At 41.5% G+C, this 17,913-nt stretch overlaps 1 protein-coding gene across 1 annotated transcript in view; it reads right to left on the bottom strand.

Moving 5' to 3' along the window:
- The window catches only part of si:dkey-97m3.1 (fatty acyl-CoA reductase 1), a 53,880-nt gene that overhangs the window by 6,271 nt on the left and 29,696 nt on the right, over positions 1-17,913 (bottom strand). Inside the window, exons 3-8 of the mRNA XM_018680936.2 lie at positions 12,417-12,592; positions 6,328-6,507; positions 5,239-5,416; positions 2,930-2,974; positions 2,721-2,839; positions 1,237-1,304 (exon numbers count right to left, since the gene is read on the bottom strand). Of these exons, the coding sequence (XP_018536452.1) occupies positions 1,237-1,304; positions 2,721-2,839; positions 2,930-2,974; positions 5,239-5,416; positions 6,328-6,507; positions 12,417-12,592 (766 nt within the window). The remainder of the gene's footprint in view (positions 1-1,236; positions 1,305-2,720; positions 2,840-2,929; positions 2,975-5,238; positions 5,417-6,327; positions 6,508-12,416; positions 12,593-17,913) is intronic.

Below are 17,913 nucleotides of genomic sequence, written 5' to 3' on the forward strand. Positions count from 1 at the left end.
TTACATTATCCTATTTCTTATGGATGTAACTCAGAGTCAATAAATCAATCAACAATAAATTAATTGGCAACTAAATTGATTAATTGTGTCTGTCATTTTTTTGTTGCTTTTCTTTGTCATGTATTATAACAGCATGAATATCTCAGAGTTTTAGAATGTTGGTCAGACAAAACAAGCAGTTTAAGGATGCCACAGTGGGCTGAGAGAAGTTTTGTTTGCATTTCTCACCTTTATAGACCAAGAGTCTATCAATCAACAAAATGATCAGCAGATTAACTGATAATGAGAATAACTTGAAACCAGACTTAGATGTAATGTCATAACTGTGATGTGTATCCCCACCACACCCTGTCAACTCAAGTTTTTGGTCAAGGAAACAGTTTTTCCTATTAGATCAATACTTCTTAAAGTGTAAACTTTATTGCAAATTATTATAAGCTTGCTCTTTGGGTAATAAACCCATTTCACACTGTTTTCAACTATTTCTCCTGTTACAATATTACCCTTTTTAAATGTAAAAGTTTATTTTTACGCAAACTTGACTCTTAAAAAGTAAACTGAAACGATATCAGTCTGATATTATCTACTAGAGCTTTAAAAGGAAGCCTTTCACTCTTGTAGGAGAATGGCAAAGAGCATATCTGGTTCATTTTGAGAAATGAAAAAGCAAAAATGCTGATTTTGTACCAAGTTGTTGTTTTGGAACTGAAAACCCAGTGGAAAACAAAGTGTTATAAAAGAAATGGCAAAGATGAGGGGTAAAAAACTTTACATTATATACAATACATTTCTTAATAGTGTCTGATGGTGAACTGAAATCCCTGTTATCTTCTAAATGCATCAGAACCTAGTCTGATGGACAAAATCTTGCTTTAGAAAATAAAAGTTATTTAAACCTGTTTTGTCTCATTTCTCGGAAATAAGATAACACGTGCTGAACCACCTCATTAGAAGAAAATGTGTCTTGCTCTCTAATTCCCTGCCAAGCATTCAATCAGTCCTCTGTCTCTTTCCAGCAGGTGGCAGACACTCTCCACACGAGCCTCCACAACACACACAGCAACGTAACTACATCGCAGGGACATTATGTCACAACACTGGAGTATTGATTTGTGATGATGAAAGTGAACCAGGACAACAATATTGTGGGATGCCAGCAGGCGCAGACACAACAGCTCTATAAATATCCGCCTGCAGTGACAGGTTTCTATTACCTTTAAGCAACAGTGTACCTACCGATCTCTCCCCAGTGGAACGGGTTGATGCCGCCGGTCGTGCAGTTGTACACCAGAGCTGTTTTAGGTCTGCAAGGTGGTGGAGAGGAGGGTCACAATGATGCGGATAAAAATATATATCAGTCTATAACACTGCACTGAACTTGTAAACTATAATGGGTTATACAAAGTTGATCATAAATTCAAAACCTATGTAAACACAGGTAATTCCTGAGTCTATATTACTTTGAGACAACATATACAGAGCTTTAGAGAGCGCTGAGAATCTGAGGGATAACTTAAATTAACCTTTTAACATATGCGGGGGTTAATACTTAACTTATATTTTTCTGTTTTCCCTGTTTTCCTTCTGAAAATAAGTACAAGTTATCAGGTTCAGTATACTGTTAAACACATACAACACTATAATATTTATGTACATTGTTGCCTTTGTGAGATATGATCTGTTTCTTCCAATATTTAATTGTAACTCGAGTCTCTGTTTAAAGCTTTTCCTAGTAGTCTATCTAAGCATCTGCATTATTATCTTCTTTTAGAAGCGTGGGAGTGGTCATGAACAAAGTTTTCCCCACATCGTTTCCATGGAAAGTCTGACCCAGCCAGTTCCACGAAGAACTGAGTGAGATGTTTTTGGTGAAGTAGAGTTTTCCAAGGAAGACTTAAGTCATGACACGAGAACAGGAGGGATTTCACTCATTTTTATCCATTTCCACTGCATCAGATTGATTTTAATGTCTTTCATCTGTGAATACCAGCAACAATTTTATTCTTCTTTGCTAAATCTTTCTGTTGTAGCCTTAGTTTCATCTACAGTTTTCATCCAGACTGTCTTTTTAAAAAGGCGCCTCCTAAAGTTTTTTGATACTTGATACTTTTATCACTGTAAACTTTTTACCAGGAGCGCCTTAATAATGCTATGGACATACAGTATGTGAGAGACTGATGGCTTTCAAGCAGTACAGTACGGTGTGTATTAGATATCTGTCCTTAAAACATGTTAAAAATACTCTCATCAGTTGCATCATTACTTTTTTTTTTATAGATAAGATGTTTCTATTCCATAATATTTTTATTCTTAAAGGTTGAAGTTGATCATGCTGTCCACTGTCAGAGTCAGTTTACTCATCATGGGAAGTCGTACACAGCGTGAGAGCAGCTGTATAATGACTTTTGTGACTCTGGAGGACGTTTATTGACGCTGCTTGAGTAATCTGGGACTGAAGCTTTCACCAGAGATCCTGCTTCACAAACATACCACGTGGAGACTCAAAGATGTGAAAAAACATACTTGTCTAAAAGTCAGGATACTTTAATCCCTTTTTAAAAAAAATCTGTCTCTTGCAAGTCCTGCAGCTTCATGAAAGTGCAGCAGTAAATCACTGGAGTGCTTCTTCAGTATGCGAATAAGTAATCAGTTAATTTCCAAAACTATTAAGGGACCAGGTTTTGAGTTCTCAGGACAAACCTCTGGGTGTGTTTACTGACCTGTGTACAGCAGTGTACCAGCCAGCAGCCAGGGTAAGGTTGATGACCACGTCCACAGGGATCAAGTCAGCCACCGCATCATTGTTGGCTCTCATGGTGCGCAAGATACCCTTGCCAGCCTGATTGATTCAAGAAAGCTGTCTTAGCGAGACTTTAAAACTTGTTAAAGAGCTTTAAGGTTCAAGAGTAACATTTTTTCCTTTACTTACAGCTATAAAGACTCCACTCGGCCCGTTGAAGTTGTCGATCCAGCCCTGAGGAGCACAAACAGACAGATGCTGCGTTAATCCTTGGAGACTTTCAAGACATCAGGTTGTACATCCTCAACAGCAACAGGCACGTGGTTGTGTGTGTGTTTATGTCTGCTGAATCAGCTGTTCAGGCTTATGTTACTTCCTGTGGGGTGGGGTGGGGGGGGACACACACAGGAGCCTGGGTAGCAGTGATTGTCGACTTCAATTAGACTCCATTAAAAATGGATGAAACCACTGGTTATAGACTGCTGCAGTTTCCAACGTGTGGGGACTGGAGATCCATTATGTGGTCAAGGCTGATCCTTGTCCTGAGTCTAATAATATGCTCTGGAGATAAAGTGCACGAGATGAACAGGCCACTGAGGCTTGAGGTGTTTTTAGCTCTACAATCTGTTGATGGCCTCCTGCCAGGCTGAAGTGGGAGATACAGCTTTGATTTTTTTGTATTTTGCATTGTATGTGTTGGTTAAATTGGAGATGTTTAAAGACACAGAGACACAAAATGACAGAACTTACATGTATATTGTGGTTGTAAACACACCACACATAAAAACAAATATATAAATAAGCTGCCCCCCCATCCCCCATCCTCCCTTCCCTCACAGTGCCCACTGGCATGAGCTGCCAAGGCGATTGCATTGCCAAGCGTGAGTGAGGCCTTTTGAAGAGTCGCTGCCAGGCCGAGCTTACAACTGAAGGTTGAGCACAGAGCCAGGAACTGCCGTCAGAGTCCCAGTGCGCAAACACAAGGCCTACATTTCCTGATGCCAGATAAACAAGGACTTTCCTGTGTTTTTCTGGTATTTCTATTTTTGCAGCATCATCTATGCAGAAAAAAAAAAAAAAATCACTAAATGTCTTTGTGAAAGCTTTTTCTGATTTTTGTTAGTCTTCCTCTGGAGATCAGCTTTGTTCAGACTGAGTAGGACCATGAGATGCCACTGAAAGCTTTAGAAATACAGCAAGAGGGCTTTGATGAAAGTTGAAATGATGAAAACATGTCGCCTTGGTCGATGGGTATTGTTTGTTTTTAATTCCACTTTTATAGACAGTTAATCAAAAAAGAAAATTCATCAGATTAATAGATAATGAAAATCATCATTAGTCACAGCCCAAATTAAATTTGGAAATGACAGAAAAGCAGAGGAAAGGAGCAAATTGTCATGTTTGAAAAGCTGAAACGAGCAATTTTGTCATTTTGAAATGACTAGTCAATTAACTATTAACAAGTCAAGTCAATTTATTTATATAGCCATTCACAACAGATTAACAATAATTTAACTATATTACATTTTGACAAATTGCACCATTACAGCTTTAGCAGTCTGTTGCAATGCACAAATCTGAGATTTAGATTTTTGCATCTCTCCACCCACCTTACTTCAATTGACACAATAGATGCTCATTTTTATTCCATTATATGTGACTATAGGTGTAATTTGTAGGGCCCAAAATGGCAGGCAGTACAAAACACTAATTACTTTTAAGTGAAGACAACTGAAAAGTTACTTTAAACTCGTTTAAGGTGAAAAGTGGCTAATATTTAAAGACAGGTTTGAAATGTCCCACATGCAGTAAGTGTAAACTGTGACTTAAATCCTCAACTCAGTGAAATGCAAATGTTGAAGATGTTAGAACGCCTGCAGCAGCCAGACTGAAAGCAGCTTAATCATCGAGGAAGTGCAGCGTTCAACTCTCAGTATCCAAGTCTCCTCTCGGGGTGGCCTTCACATGAACTCCTCTGGACTCTCTAACTTCCCACTCTCAGTTTGTCTCCCTCCTCAGTGTCTTATTTCTGCTCTCTCCAACCCTCCCCACACCCCCTCCACCCCAGCAGCTGTTTGTTTGGGTGGATTGAAGACGACTCGGTTGAATAACACGGTCTGCAGCCAAGATATTAACCAATTTGCTTTAATCCTTGGCCACTTAAGATAAAACCCACAGAGGGGTGGTATTGACCTGTGCAGGATTACATCGGTCAATATCTTATTTGCATTCGTTTTACTGTCACCGGGGGGGACACGTAATGAGCGAGGGGCCTAGAAATGACGAGCAGGTCGTTCATGAGTGTCAAACATGTTGATGAACATTTACAATAGGCAGCAGAAAGAGCAAGAATTACTCCTGCTTATAACACACAGAGGTCAGGTTAAGAGTGTTCTCTGGTGACATGACACATAACAGTAAACAAACATTACATTTATCACAACACAATATGTGAAAGTGTTTCAGAAAAAAAGGGGGAAAATATTCGGTGGACTCACAGAGAAAGGCTCCTGCCAGCTGGCTCCCACTATTGAGGGTCTGATGATGCCAATGTTGAGCTTGTCTTGCTCCTGCTGCACCACATACTCGGCCAGGGCTTTGGTGTAGGTGTAGGTGTTGGGCCTGTCACCGATCAGCCGCGGTGTGATGTCTCGCACGATGCTGTCATCCATCCACCTGACAACAGAAATTCAATAATCAGACAGAGAAACAAAGCGTGCACCACAATGAGGTACTGAACAAAAATGTCTTTATTTCATGTTATGCTGACTTCTGACTCATATATGTATTATTTTCATTAATAATAATTACATAGGGGGTATACTGTGTACAAACGTATACCAGTGTTAATCAGCTTTGCTCAAAAAGCAGTTTTAGCCTCTGTCTGTCCACACCAGAAAGTAATGGATACAGATATAAGTTGCTGACTTATCATTTTAAAACTTAAAGTTTCTTCTAGGAAAACATAGCTATTTAAGATATAAATAACAGATAGATACTTGGCCTTTAATTTGCACATTATAGCATCTGAAAGTGATGAAAGCTCCTTTCAGGTGGATGGACAGGGATAAAAACTTTATAGACACGCTAACTCTCCACAAGCTTCCACTTCAGTCTTAATTAAAAAAGACAAACCTTGATTCAATGCATTAAAAATGCCTGTGTCCCACATCTAAAACCATTATTACAGCCTATTTTCTGATCTCTTGGATTATTCCCCAGTGAATATCAGGATTGATAATCAGACTGAACTTCCATTTAATTTAACATTATTCATTCTACTCTATTCCTTCTGTATGAATCACCGCTCACATCTTTGATTAGCAAAGATGTGAGCAGTGATTTAGTGATTTGGAACCAGGCAACTACAGGATATGAAAGTTGAAATGTGTTAGTAGCTTTTATTCCTTTGACTATATTTACTGTGGAAAGAAAGTCGAGACAACCTGGCTTTAACTTTTTAAGCACATTATCTGCCTTCAGAGACACTTTGCTTGCACATCAAATTCCACGCAGCGTGAATCCAGCTGAACTGGAATCGATTCCGTGTCCCGGAGGCACAAAAACCAGCCCTTCAATCCACTCACTCGAGAGACTCGATGAGCTTCTTGGGCTCGACGGGCGGCGGGTAGATGACCTCATCAATGTGCTTGCGGTTGCAGTTTGCATAGGCGGTGGAGATGTGAATGAAGGCCTCGAGGTGGTGCATCTGCTGGGCCAGGCTGAGGAGCTGCTGCGTGGCGATTACATTCAGCTGCAGGGCATGTCTGCCAGAGAGAAGGGAGATACAGTGTTAAATAGGGTGAGTGTGTGTGTGTGTGGGAGAAGAAAGGGTGTGCAAGTGAGTGTATATGTGAAGTTGCGAAAGGTATGCACGCTTGAGATTAATCGTGTGTTCAGGGAAAAAGGCTTTTATGGGTGTGTCGGCATATTTGCTCCACTGCTAATATTTCAGTTTGGGTATTTGCATGCAAGAACGTTTGTGTTCGCTGACGACTGAGTGCTTCATTCAAATGAGAATTTGCAGACTAGAAGGAATTTGCTGAACATGATTATAAGCCGGAGCAGCACAACATGAAACCACAGAGAGGAGGGAGAGAGGACAAGACAGGGAAAAAAAAAAAAAAAAATCTGACATCTGCTCTTCTCATAAATGTTAGTCTCATCATTATTTTCACTGTTTTTCACCTGATACTACCACTCATCCAGCAACAAACACGTCAGCAAACATCTCCCTGGCTCGTCATTGAGAGCAGAGCTGCATAATAATCCGTTCCACTTTCAGTTCTACATGTCTTTCCATCCTAGAGGATGAATCTGTTGCTCTTCCTGAAGTTTTCTGTGCATTTTCCTCTGTTTAAGAACAGCGGGTGTTCAAATTATAAAGCTCTCTGAGGCATATTTGTGATTTTGACCTATACAAATGACTAACTTCACGATTCTGCCGGATTTGCATTAGCAAATCTAACCGAGCGTCTCTAATTTCTCCATAAACTGCATCAATAAATGACACCATTTGATGAAATGTGCAGTCAGAGGAGGCAAAGATGAAAACAAATCTAATAGGTCTGTAAGAGACAGCAGAGTAATACAGTGAGGGGAAAAAAGGCTTAAAAGGAGCAATAAAAAAATCAAAATGAGTCAGAATCAGAGCTGCATGAACCATTCACTTAATAGTTAAATCAATGAATTGCCTGACAATGGTGAAAAATGTCATATCACAGTTTCCAAAACCCAGTGGGAAATCACAGCATTACAGCAGCCAAGTTGCAGGAATCACAAAACAAAAAGCAACATGAGGAGCAACAGCAACAGAACTACAACCTGAAGTAGAAACTACACTGACATTAAATACAGAGACAATACTTACATAACAATAGTGCTTCGTAATATTGTGTAGATGTTTGGTGCAGATCTAGTGTTATATATTAGTACAAGGTGATTGTATAGTCTTGCAGTGATAAGGCACAGATGAGTGCTGGGAATAACTATTTGATGAAAACCCCTCCCCTGACAGTATAGTGAGGATGAGGAAGCACATTTATCCAACTCTGGTCCTGATTTTAAAATAATAAAAAATATGAACACAAAGGCGACATTTATTATCTAAAAAGTTTCCCAAAGAATCAAGAAACAAAATCAGAATCTCAGTTAGAAATCCTTGATTCTTTTTCCTGCAGAGTTGTGCAGCACTGAATGCTACATAAACCTCCCGTGGGCCACGCACACACCAACGCATTCAGCAAACCTCTGCATTCAGCAGTGGATCTGTATCCACTCTGCAGCAGGAGAGCAACAGCACACACAGTCGATTTTGCCCAAGGCGACAGCAAGAAAAACCGAGGGTCACTTTAACCAGACAATGCAAGACATGCTGCCTCTCTGGCTCTGTGTGGGTGGTGCTTGTGAGGTGTGTGTGTGTGTGTGACAGAAAAAGTGAGAGAGGCAGAGGCAGAGCCGGAGATGGACAGCGTATGTGTGTGTGTCAGTGTGTTGTGGGCGACGGGGTCCGCTGGCATGAATCAGACGCGGTCAGGTGGTGCCAGCTAGTTAGAGGCAGAGAGGAACGAGCAGTTGTGTCGATAGGGGAGGAGGGTGGAGAAGGTGGTTATTAGAGGATGAGCTCTGTGTGTGGGCGTGTCATCTTCCCACCAGCGTCTGGGACCATATGTGGGGTGTCACGCCGGCAGGATGGTCAGGAAAAAGATGGATGCACCGCTGTGCTCCTTCCTGCAGCTGACTCACCACCCATCTGTTTGTGCTATGATGATGATTCAGATGTAACAAGCAGAGAACTGTATAGCTCTGATAGAAGGCACCACCTTAAAACATATTTTCATTTAAGCTGTATCACAACTTTGGTCTTACTTTTGTAGTTTTGGTCATCATCTCCTGTGATAATAATGTACAGTCAGATATCACAGTGTTGGCATTTTGTATAACTAGAGTTTCAAAACTTGATCTGAGTGGTCACAAGAAATTTACCAAGTTAGGAAAAAAAAATCTTCCATATAAAAGGTCTACAAAACTTTATCCAAAATGACAATATTTGAAGATAAAAATCACTCTTTCCTTCACAGCTCATGAAAGGGGTAAAAAGTTAACTTTGCTTCCTTGTAAGGTCACAAGCCAAAAGGAGCAGGGAACCACTGATCTAAATCACTTTATATGGAGAAAAAAAAGCTCAAAGTGGTCTCAGCCAAAATGCTTTTAATCAGAGCTGAAATGATCAGATAATTAATCAGCAAATATTTTGAAAATGATTTTTTGTTTTTTTGTTTTTTTTCCAGGAAAAATTGTCAACATTCCCAGACTTCAGCAGATCTGCTGCTTTCCTTTGACTCATGTTATAGTAAGTTAAATATTTCTGGGTTATGGACTGGGTTATTGAACAAAACAAGACATCTGAAGAAGCTGAGTTTAAGGAAATAGTGATGGAACATTTGGCACTTTTAACAAGGCGTAGTGAGCTTGTGCTTTCTGTACCACTGCATTTTTCACTTTTTTCAGACATTTTCTGACAGTAAAATTATTAAATCGAAAACATTATCATCGGTTAATATCCCTCGATACCTTTAAATGTGCATACACAAACACAGCAAGCACAGTAAGAGGTAAATGGATCTTTAACAACAGTTGAACAGTTTAGGTGATAATTTTTAGCTGAAAGAAGAAGTTACATAAAATGACAAAAAAAAAGTGATTGTGAAATTTTGATGAGCTTCTCTGACATTTTACAGCCCAAATAGTTAAACAATGAAATGAATGGTTTCTTATTCATTCCTGCCTCGCTGGCCTGGAATTACATTAGTGAGTGAAATGTAAATATTAAAGATATTACAGAGAGCCAAAACTATGAAAATATTATCCACGTTTTAATAAACAGGAATGATCCTTTTAGTGTGGATAAAGACCTGCAGAGGATAAAGACCGGCGGGGGTGTCAGCCTGAAAAGTCTGAAACCTTAAACAGAGACGCCCGAGATTCTCGTGATTTATGCCTCCGCTCTGCTTACAAGGCTGCCGGCCACTACACAAGAGTAATGGCTCTGAGAGATGACAAGAGATGGGAGGGAAAAGAGGAGAGGGGAGTGAAAGCTAGATGAAGGGGGTGAAGAGAGAAAAAAAAAAAGATAGGGTGAAGGTCACTCAGAGAGACAGAGACAGAGAAAGAGGGAGAGAGAGAGAGAGAGAGAGAGAGTCAGAAAGCCACAGCAGGACAGATAGAGATGTGAAGCAGTAACAGATCAATATAAAGCCATGTGGAGAGCAGTGCAGCAGCTTTATCCTAACTGAGCTGTCACTCAAACCTAATAGGTGCCCCGCCTCCAAAAAGACCAGTCATCTTCTCCACATCTGAAACATATTCCTTTGTGCACAAACTCCAGGTTCTCTTTCCTCTGTTTTGTATTTACTGGACACAGCTTCCTGTTATTGTCTATTGTCACATTCCTTAAGCTAAGAACACGTTGTTCAACAGGCAAAGTGGCGGAGCACTTTTCCTCTTTTATTCCTGATGACAATAATTCCCATGTTATCTTTAGAAGTTAGTGAGAGCTGATCTGTTGAGAACTGTGTTTGATTTCATATCCTGTGCTGCTTTGTGCCTTAAGTCTAAAGTGTCTTTAAGTATCTTGAAAAATGCTCTCTATATAGAAGCCTAATACTAGGCTTTTAGTAATACTGAAGAGTCTCAGAGATTTCTGATGAGCCCCTAACCAACGTCTGGTCATTTTATTGAGTATTTAAGAGGAAAAAAAAAAATACAGGTCTGTATTCTGGTGGAGAGTATTTTATTTCCTAAAAATAGTCGACTGTACAGACATTTCATCTAAAACTACCAGAATCACCCTTAAAACCCTTGTCTTTATCTTTCATGATGATCAGTCTTTATTAATCAGTGTTTTCGGGTCTCATTCTAGCACTGACTTGGTCTCCAGAAGCAGAAATTTTATTTGAGATCTTCCCTCTTTTCTATTTCAGCCTGAGACCATCAGTCTCTCTCGCACATGAAGAACCAGCAGTGCCCGAATATTTACACTCTGAGACAAAGAAGAAGTAGCAGAAACCTGTCTTTACAGTATGTTTGTACATAGAGTTAAAGTCACACCAAGCGTAAACAGATTGTTTTGCGGCTGCCTATCAGTTCAGTGTCAGGGTGGTGCTCTGACGCACTGACCTCAAACCGGAGTTCAGTTTAATGCGTGTTGTGTAAGACCACGTTTTGCCTCATCAAAATCCCCTGCTGCAGCTTCATTATTCTACAGCAGGTGACACTGAGGAGGCTGATAACGGAGAGCCACATCAGACCAGGGATCGACAGACCACCACTGTGATAATGGATTATTACTTATTAGTTCATCTCAGCTCCTCATGAAACAAAAGAAGGAACACACTGCTGCTGTGGACAGTTTTCAGGGGAGGAAGGGACCTACACACAGTGTGCTTAGAAAGTGACAGTGCTGACTACACAACACAAAGACTATGAGCCTTCAGACTTCTTCAGGCTAATGGCTCTGAGACGATGTAAACAGACACAGTGGTGCTTTGAGCTAAATGCTGAAGCTAGCAAGGCAACGTGCTCACTGTGACAACATCAAAGCGCAGATGTCTAGCAGGAATAACGCTCACTCCGCACAATCTTAGCTTATCATTTGCTAATTAGTACCAAACACGAGGCTGATGGGACTAATTATTTTGCAGGCACAAATGTGTCAAAACATGAGTCAATGAAAACCACAAATGTCAACCTCATGGAACCACGAAGGAGATTTCAGTCTGGACATTACCATCCCAGCTCTGTAAGTCCGATCAGCTGTAGCTCAGCACAAGCAGAAGGAAAAAAACAAAAAAAAAAACATAACTAGGCCACTACAATACATAATACACCATCCCCACCAGAACAGGTTCAGTAGCCTGAGGCTGCAGCAGATGAGTGATGACACACTGTCCGACGTCCACACTGAGAGTCTTTTAACAAGCTGGACGTCATCTGTGGCTTCAGATCCAGAACCTCTGAACTAATTACAATCAATTTCCACAAACTGCATGCTTATGTCTAAAAATAACCCCACTGACTCATGTCACTGAAACAACTGAGACAACTCGACATCTGAATCACCTCCTCCCCATCAGCGGGTTACCGTAATTACCATTGCACTGATTAGGATCATAGCAGTGTTTCTACCTGGGAGAGTAAAACCTCTACATGTCTTATTATTATCTTCCAATTCCAATGTCCTCTGGGTTGATCGCACAAGCTGTTTATGTAGTGTGGTTCCCTGAATAAAGAAAGAACCATCTATTGTTTACTGTAGGTGACATTATGTTCTTACTAACGATTTCTAACGTGATTTACTAACGTGATTTCTTCACATCCTCATCCTGCTGTGTAAATGCTTCTACTTCCTCCTTGCTCCGGATCAATGAAACAGTGCAGCCTGTTCACTGAGCTGCACATCCTCTGGAGTGACATCGCACAACAGGAAGGAACATTCACCCAACAATAATGTGAAGTTGTCAGTGTCCTTGGTGAATTATTTGGTTCAGTGAAATGCAAAGTGTGCAGACAGGAAGCAGGGGTGAATCGGCGAGTGGCTACAAACCAGTGTTTTTGTGTAAGAAAGAGGGATGGTAAGGAGTAGGTGAGGGTGCATTAAACCCATGGCGATTCTCACTTGAGCGGCTCATCGAAGCGGATGGTGGCGGCGCAGTGGAAGACGATGTTGATGCAGGCGGTGAGCTTCTCCACGTCCTCTGGGCTGATGGCCAGGCCCGGCTGCATCAGCTCGCTGCTGATGGGGACGATCTTCTGGTGGAAATCGGGGTTGTCCTCCCGCACGCGGTCGAAAAGCTGCCGGCAGAAAACACAACCACACAGAGAAAAATAAAATAAGTTTAACACGCAAACATCAGCGGCATTCAAGTAAAACAAAACAATAAATAAAGAGGCCAACTTGAGGGCCACTTGTAATTATTTCCATATTGCACAAGAGCTGTAGGGCACATCAAGAGTAAAAACTGACTCAAGCGATGACAGCTAAACACTGAAATAGCATGATGAGGAATGCAAATCATCTCAAGTCGCAAACACAGCAAATGTATTACTTTGCATGATCCCCTCTGGCCAGAATCATCTGTGTCTCAGTAAAGTTTTCCACCTCACCATCAGATGTTTCTGATCTGTCGTGCAAGTTTTACTTTATGAAAACAATGACGCTAAACATGGACGTCATGAGAAAGGACAGACAGGAGCTGCGCACGCCAGAGACACTTCACGGTAATGAGAACGTATGACCTTCCTCCTTCCAGGACACCAGACCTCCACGCTGACAGCTATTGATAACAGGTTATGGTGCTGGAATGATTCATGCTACAGAAAATTAAAATGTAGACCCATACAGGTGAAGATTTGCTTGCTTTTCTGCTAGTGGCTAGAGGTGAGAGATATGGATGAAATCCTCTATAACAGTATATATAATCAAATAGTACAAAATTGGTATATATCATGATCTAGTATATTTTCTGTGCAACTGATTTATAGATACAATAACCACTAATGAATGTGTGTTTTTGGCTAATCCAATCCAGCAAAAATCAAGAAAAGCCAAAAAGCAGTCTTACACATTCATTTGCTTTGTTGCCCAAAATGTAACAATACAACCAACAAAGTCTTGTAAATGTATATATATACACACACACACACACTCATCACCCCCATTAGCAGCTACTGAAAAACCCCAGTACTGAAGCACAATAGGTGTTCCTTAATAAAACATGCTCCTGGTGTGGAGGAAACACCATTTAAGTTGTCTTGGCCTCAGAACCAAGTCAATAAATGACCTGACCTTCAGCTTCTTAGCTGCCTCATTCATTCATTCAACTCAAACGAAATACGACTGTGTCAATATTTGCATGTTTATATGAAAGCTAGGCCAGGTAGGCTGTGGGCGGGAGGGAGGGGTTAGGTTGCACATGTAGTACAGAGAAAATGCTGCAGCCATGACCAGTGAGTTTAACCTGCCAGTACCATGAATCAGACTGAGGTGTGTTTCCTGATAAACAACCAACTCTGAACACACAGGTGAGTGAGTTATCCCGAAGAGCTTCTCTCCTCACTGAAAAGTGCACTCCACCTTCTGTATACTTAAGTGTGTACATACCAAACATAACCCTGACAATGCTGCATTCACACGTGAACTGCAACCCTGAAGTTATGACCCGGAGGAGCAGTATGTGAGAGTGGGTGTGCTGACGATGTTTCTATCCTGCATGACTGCACATAATGTCCCTCTGTTTAGTGGAATCTGAGGGGAAATGCACAGGGAACTTTAAATCCCTAAATGGTAACTCCAACTGGTCATTTATGTATACATATATATACATATACACACTGTATACATGCATGACATAATAGGTTCACAACACAAAGCCCTGCTTGTGTGATATTATTCCACCTGTTTACACTGCTGTTTGCTCAGTGAGGGCTGCAGACATTCCAACATGGAGGGGGATTAAGTGAACTCTCGTCTAGATTTACCAGCTCATGTCTCGCTCAACCCTTGCCCGCCCGACATCCCACCCCCTGTGCATCCCGCTGAGCTCCGAGTGCCACATCAGAGTCACCCGCAGGACTTAACATGAAACTGCCGCGTATTGCGTTGGGAGAGGCTAACCAGAGGCAGCGAGAGAAAGTCAGTCAGATGCCGTGTATTGCTTCATGCGTTCGTCTGCGCGGTTCCAATCAGGAGTCGTGCTGCTTATCCGCCAGCATGCCTGACATTTCTAGCAGTGTGGCAGCTGTGCACAAAGACATTTTACAGATAGATGCAAAGAGATGGCACGAGAAGGGGAGAGAGAGGGAGAGTGAGGGGGGAAGTGAAGGGATTGGCATCAAAGTGCGTGCTTGCTCTGTTATGAAATTGCCGCTCCGTGTGTGTATACGTGTGTCAGCTGTCCTAGTAAGCAAAGCACTCTTGCTGAAGAGGACAGACGTTGAATTAAACAGCTTCAAACAGCTGTTTATATTCATGTTCTGTATCCCCCATCAGTCCTCTGCTTTGTCAGTCTTCTTGCCCATATTAGGCACAAGCCCTGATGTACAGTATGTAAAGTCATAACCCAGAACCAGTCCCAACTGGGGGAAAGGGATGCATGCAATATTTTCTGCATGATAGTGCAGCACTGCTATTATTATGTGATGCAAAAATAATGGTGTTTTCCCTCTCTCTGCTCGAGGCCAACAGCTGGCAGAGACAGAGACCTACAGTCTGCAGAGAGTGGCAGTGGTAGAGGAGATTCAATGTGCAGCTTTCTCACAAAAATCTTTCCAAAAATACCAAATTGGTGTGTTTTACTGCACAAACTGTTCCCTCTTTACTGTATGATTCATTGAGCTGTTGATGTCATGTAGTGACCTCAGTTCAACTTCCTCCTTGTGGGTGTGGAGCCTGGCAAAACAAAACAGACCGCTCAGATTGGCTGAGGCCCATAACCTGCAAATTCTTGTGGGTAGTCTGCTGAGGAAGTCTTTCCCCCCTGAAACCAATTGTGAGCTCTTCTTACAGCCCTGGTGTTTTTGCGCCCTGTCACATACTGTTCCTGTCAGGGACATGTCAGGTAAAAGTGCGGTGTGATGGCTTGTACAGAACACTGTCAGATAAAAAGAAGAGTGGCATGTGGGATGTCACTGCAGAGGCCTTCTGGGGATCGAGCAGGTTGATGAACATGTCTTAAAAATACCAAAATAGCAAAAATGGTGTTTTCACAAAAGCTCCCTCGTCACGTAGAAACAGTCAGTGCTGGTGTGTCATTCATCAGGTTTTAAACTGCTGTCGAGACCAAAATTTTGCACTAGAAACAGCAAAGAAGAAGAAACTCCTCAATGCTGAAATGAGAAGAACTGAAAACATAAGGTTAGAATGTTTAAAATGGGGGCAGTCCCAATAAAGACCCAAACTGGGTGATGATTTAAAACTTGCCAATACCAAGAGTATCTGGTGATATTAAGTCTTGATCTGATACATATACTTTCCTGCAAAATGCTGCTTCACAGTACAAACCTGCACTAATCTAGGTTTATCAGTGCGATACAGCCAGCATCACACTGCTCCTTCAACAGTTTCCTGTGGTGTTTTGTGTAATACCTGTGAAGTGAGAGAAGTGAGAGAGGTATGACCGTGGAGCTGTTGTGGTTGTGCAGCTCACAAGCCTGATTACATTCCCACAAAAAAAATAAAAAAAAAATAAGGGAAGTTAAAATGCATTTACTCAATAGCAGCAATTTAGCAATTTTTAGGTGTGGTCCACATGCAAAATGTTGCAGATTCATTATTCTTTTTTAATCCAAAAGCAGAGATATGTCTGCATTAAAGTTGCAAACAAGCTGGTACAACATGCACAACATAACTCATCATATTCATCTATGTTAACTAAAATAATTAAATTCTTAAGTTACATGGAGACACCTAAATAGCAAATACAGAGTTACTAAAAACCACAATCTTGAAACGGTTTCCCCTTTTGCCTGTAAACTTTTGGCCTTTGGTTGAGTGGGGCAACATGTGCAGCTCTGAGCGAGGGGCTTCTCATTTCTTTCTCAGCTGCTCACTTCACTCTTATCAGCACTGGAATTGCGGGTTGTGCAAAAACTGCTCCTGCTGTTACACACAGAAATACACCTCTCATTCACTACACACTGTGCTATCACTTACTGTACACTCGAAAAGATAAAGTAGTATCATGGCTGTTAACCAGGGTATAAAAACATATTTATGAAGCACTCATGAGCTTAAGTTATTCTATAGAAAGACCCGGAGAGGAGAAAGTGCATCAGGGTCAGAGGGGTGAATGAGGCTGTAGAATGTGGGCTTCAGAAGACTCTTTGTTACGGACACAGGCAGAGAACGGCATTGTGGGATTGTGGGGTTGTTTTTGTAAATAGGCTCTTTGGATGATAAGTGGTCTTGTGCCAGCCTTCCACCGCTCGCATTTACCACTGCACTGTTCTCCGACCCACGGGCACCAATGAGCAAACTGCCTTGTACAGGAAGACAATAGTCCACCAGTTTGCATTTCCTCAAAGCACTGTGAGGGGAAAACATCACCACAGCCTTTCCTGCTGTGTAACCACAAGTGCCTTGGTGGTGGTATAACTTTTAGTCAGTCAAACAAAGTCATGTCTTTGAGCACGTAACGATCAAGGTCATTTATAAAGTCAGCTCTCCTCTATAACTTCACCTTTATTTAACTTGTAAAGGTGGCATCTACACGTGGTCACCATTTGTCCTTTCTCTGCGCTTGACGCTGCCATTTTTAAGACTAATAAATCTTCCATCAAGAGTGCTTGAAGCATCCGCTCTGTGGACTTTCACAGAAACCCAACCCTAATGGCACCTTCCTTTCAGCCCAGTAACCCGAGATGCCATTTAAAGCCTCTCTTCTCACTAACTGCCCTTTAACTGGGCTCCACTGCTTTCACAGCCCCTTTCATGCAGAACTTTCCCCCTGACCAAAGCGATGACAAAACCAGAAAGAACAAGGAAAAAAAAAAAGTCGAGGAGGCACAAAAGTTGTGAGAAACTGGTGAGGAAAGCAACAAGAAAGTGTTTTGTTTTTTGCGCAAAATGTCAACTCTGCCTCGTCTTTTGGAGGAGGTCCTCATAAAAGTCAGGTCATAATGGGACACAGCTAATGATGCGATACTCTTCACACTTTCAGAGGTGCAGCATAACTTCTCTGACAGACTGGCCCAGCTGTAGACGCTAGACTCATAAGAGGTCAGTATGCTTCAAACTAAGTGCTTGTTGAATCACTGAATGGCATCTGAAACCATCCTCCCACACACCTTTCTGACATTGTGAAGCAATTTTTACTGTATCCAGCAATTTTCTTAACTTTCTGAAACAGACAATTCAACAGTCATGTGTACTTCACGTAGCAATTCATAAGGTGTGTGGTTGTGAGATAGCAGGCAGGATTTGAATGTCTCCCTAAAGCTGTTCTTAGCACAACTTTATCACTTTTTGTTGGTACAAATAAGTGTGATACCAATGCTTCAGAGGAAACACTAATCCCAATAAGGATGTGCAGTTACCCTAATTTTTCTACGATGGCTTTAGAGGGTGTTGAGGTGGGTATTTCAGACATGGTCGGGCTAAATAGTCAGTTCGAGTA

This window comes from Lates calcarifer, linkage group LG18, assembly GCF_001640805.2.
Source record: "Lates calcarifer isolate ASB-BC8 linkage group LG18, TLL_Latcal_v3, whole genome shotgun sequence".
Classification (NCBI taxonomy): domain Eukaryota; kingdom Metazoa; phylum Chordata; class Actinopteri; family Centropomidae; genus Lates; species Lates calcarifer.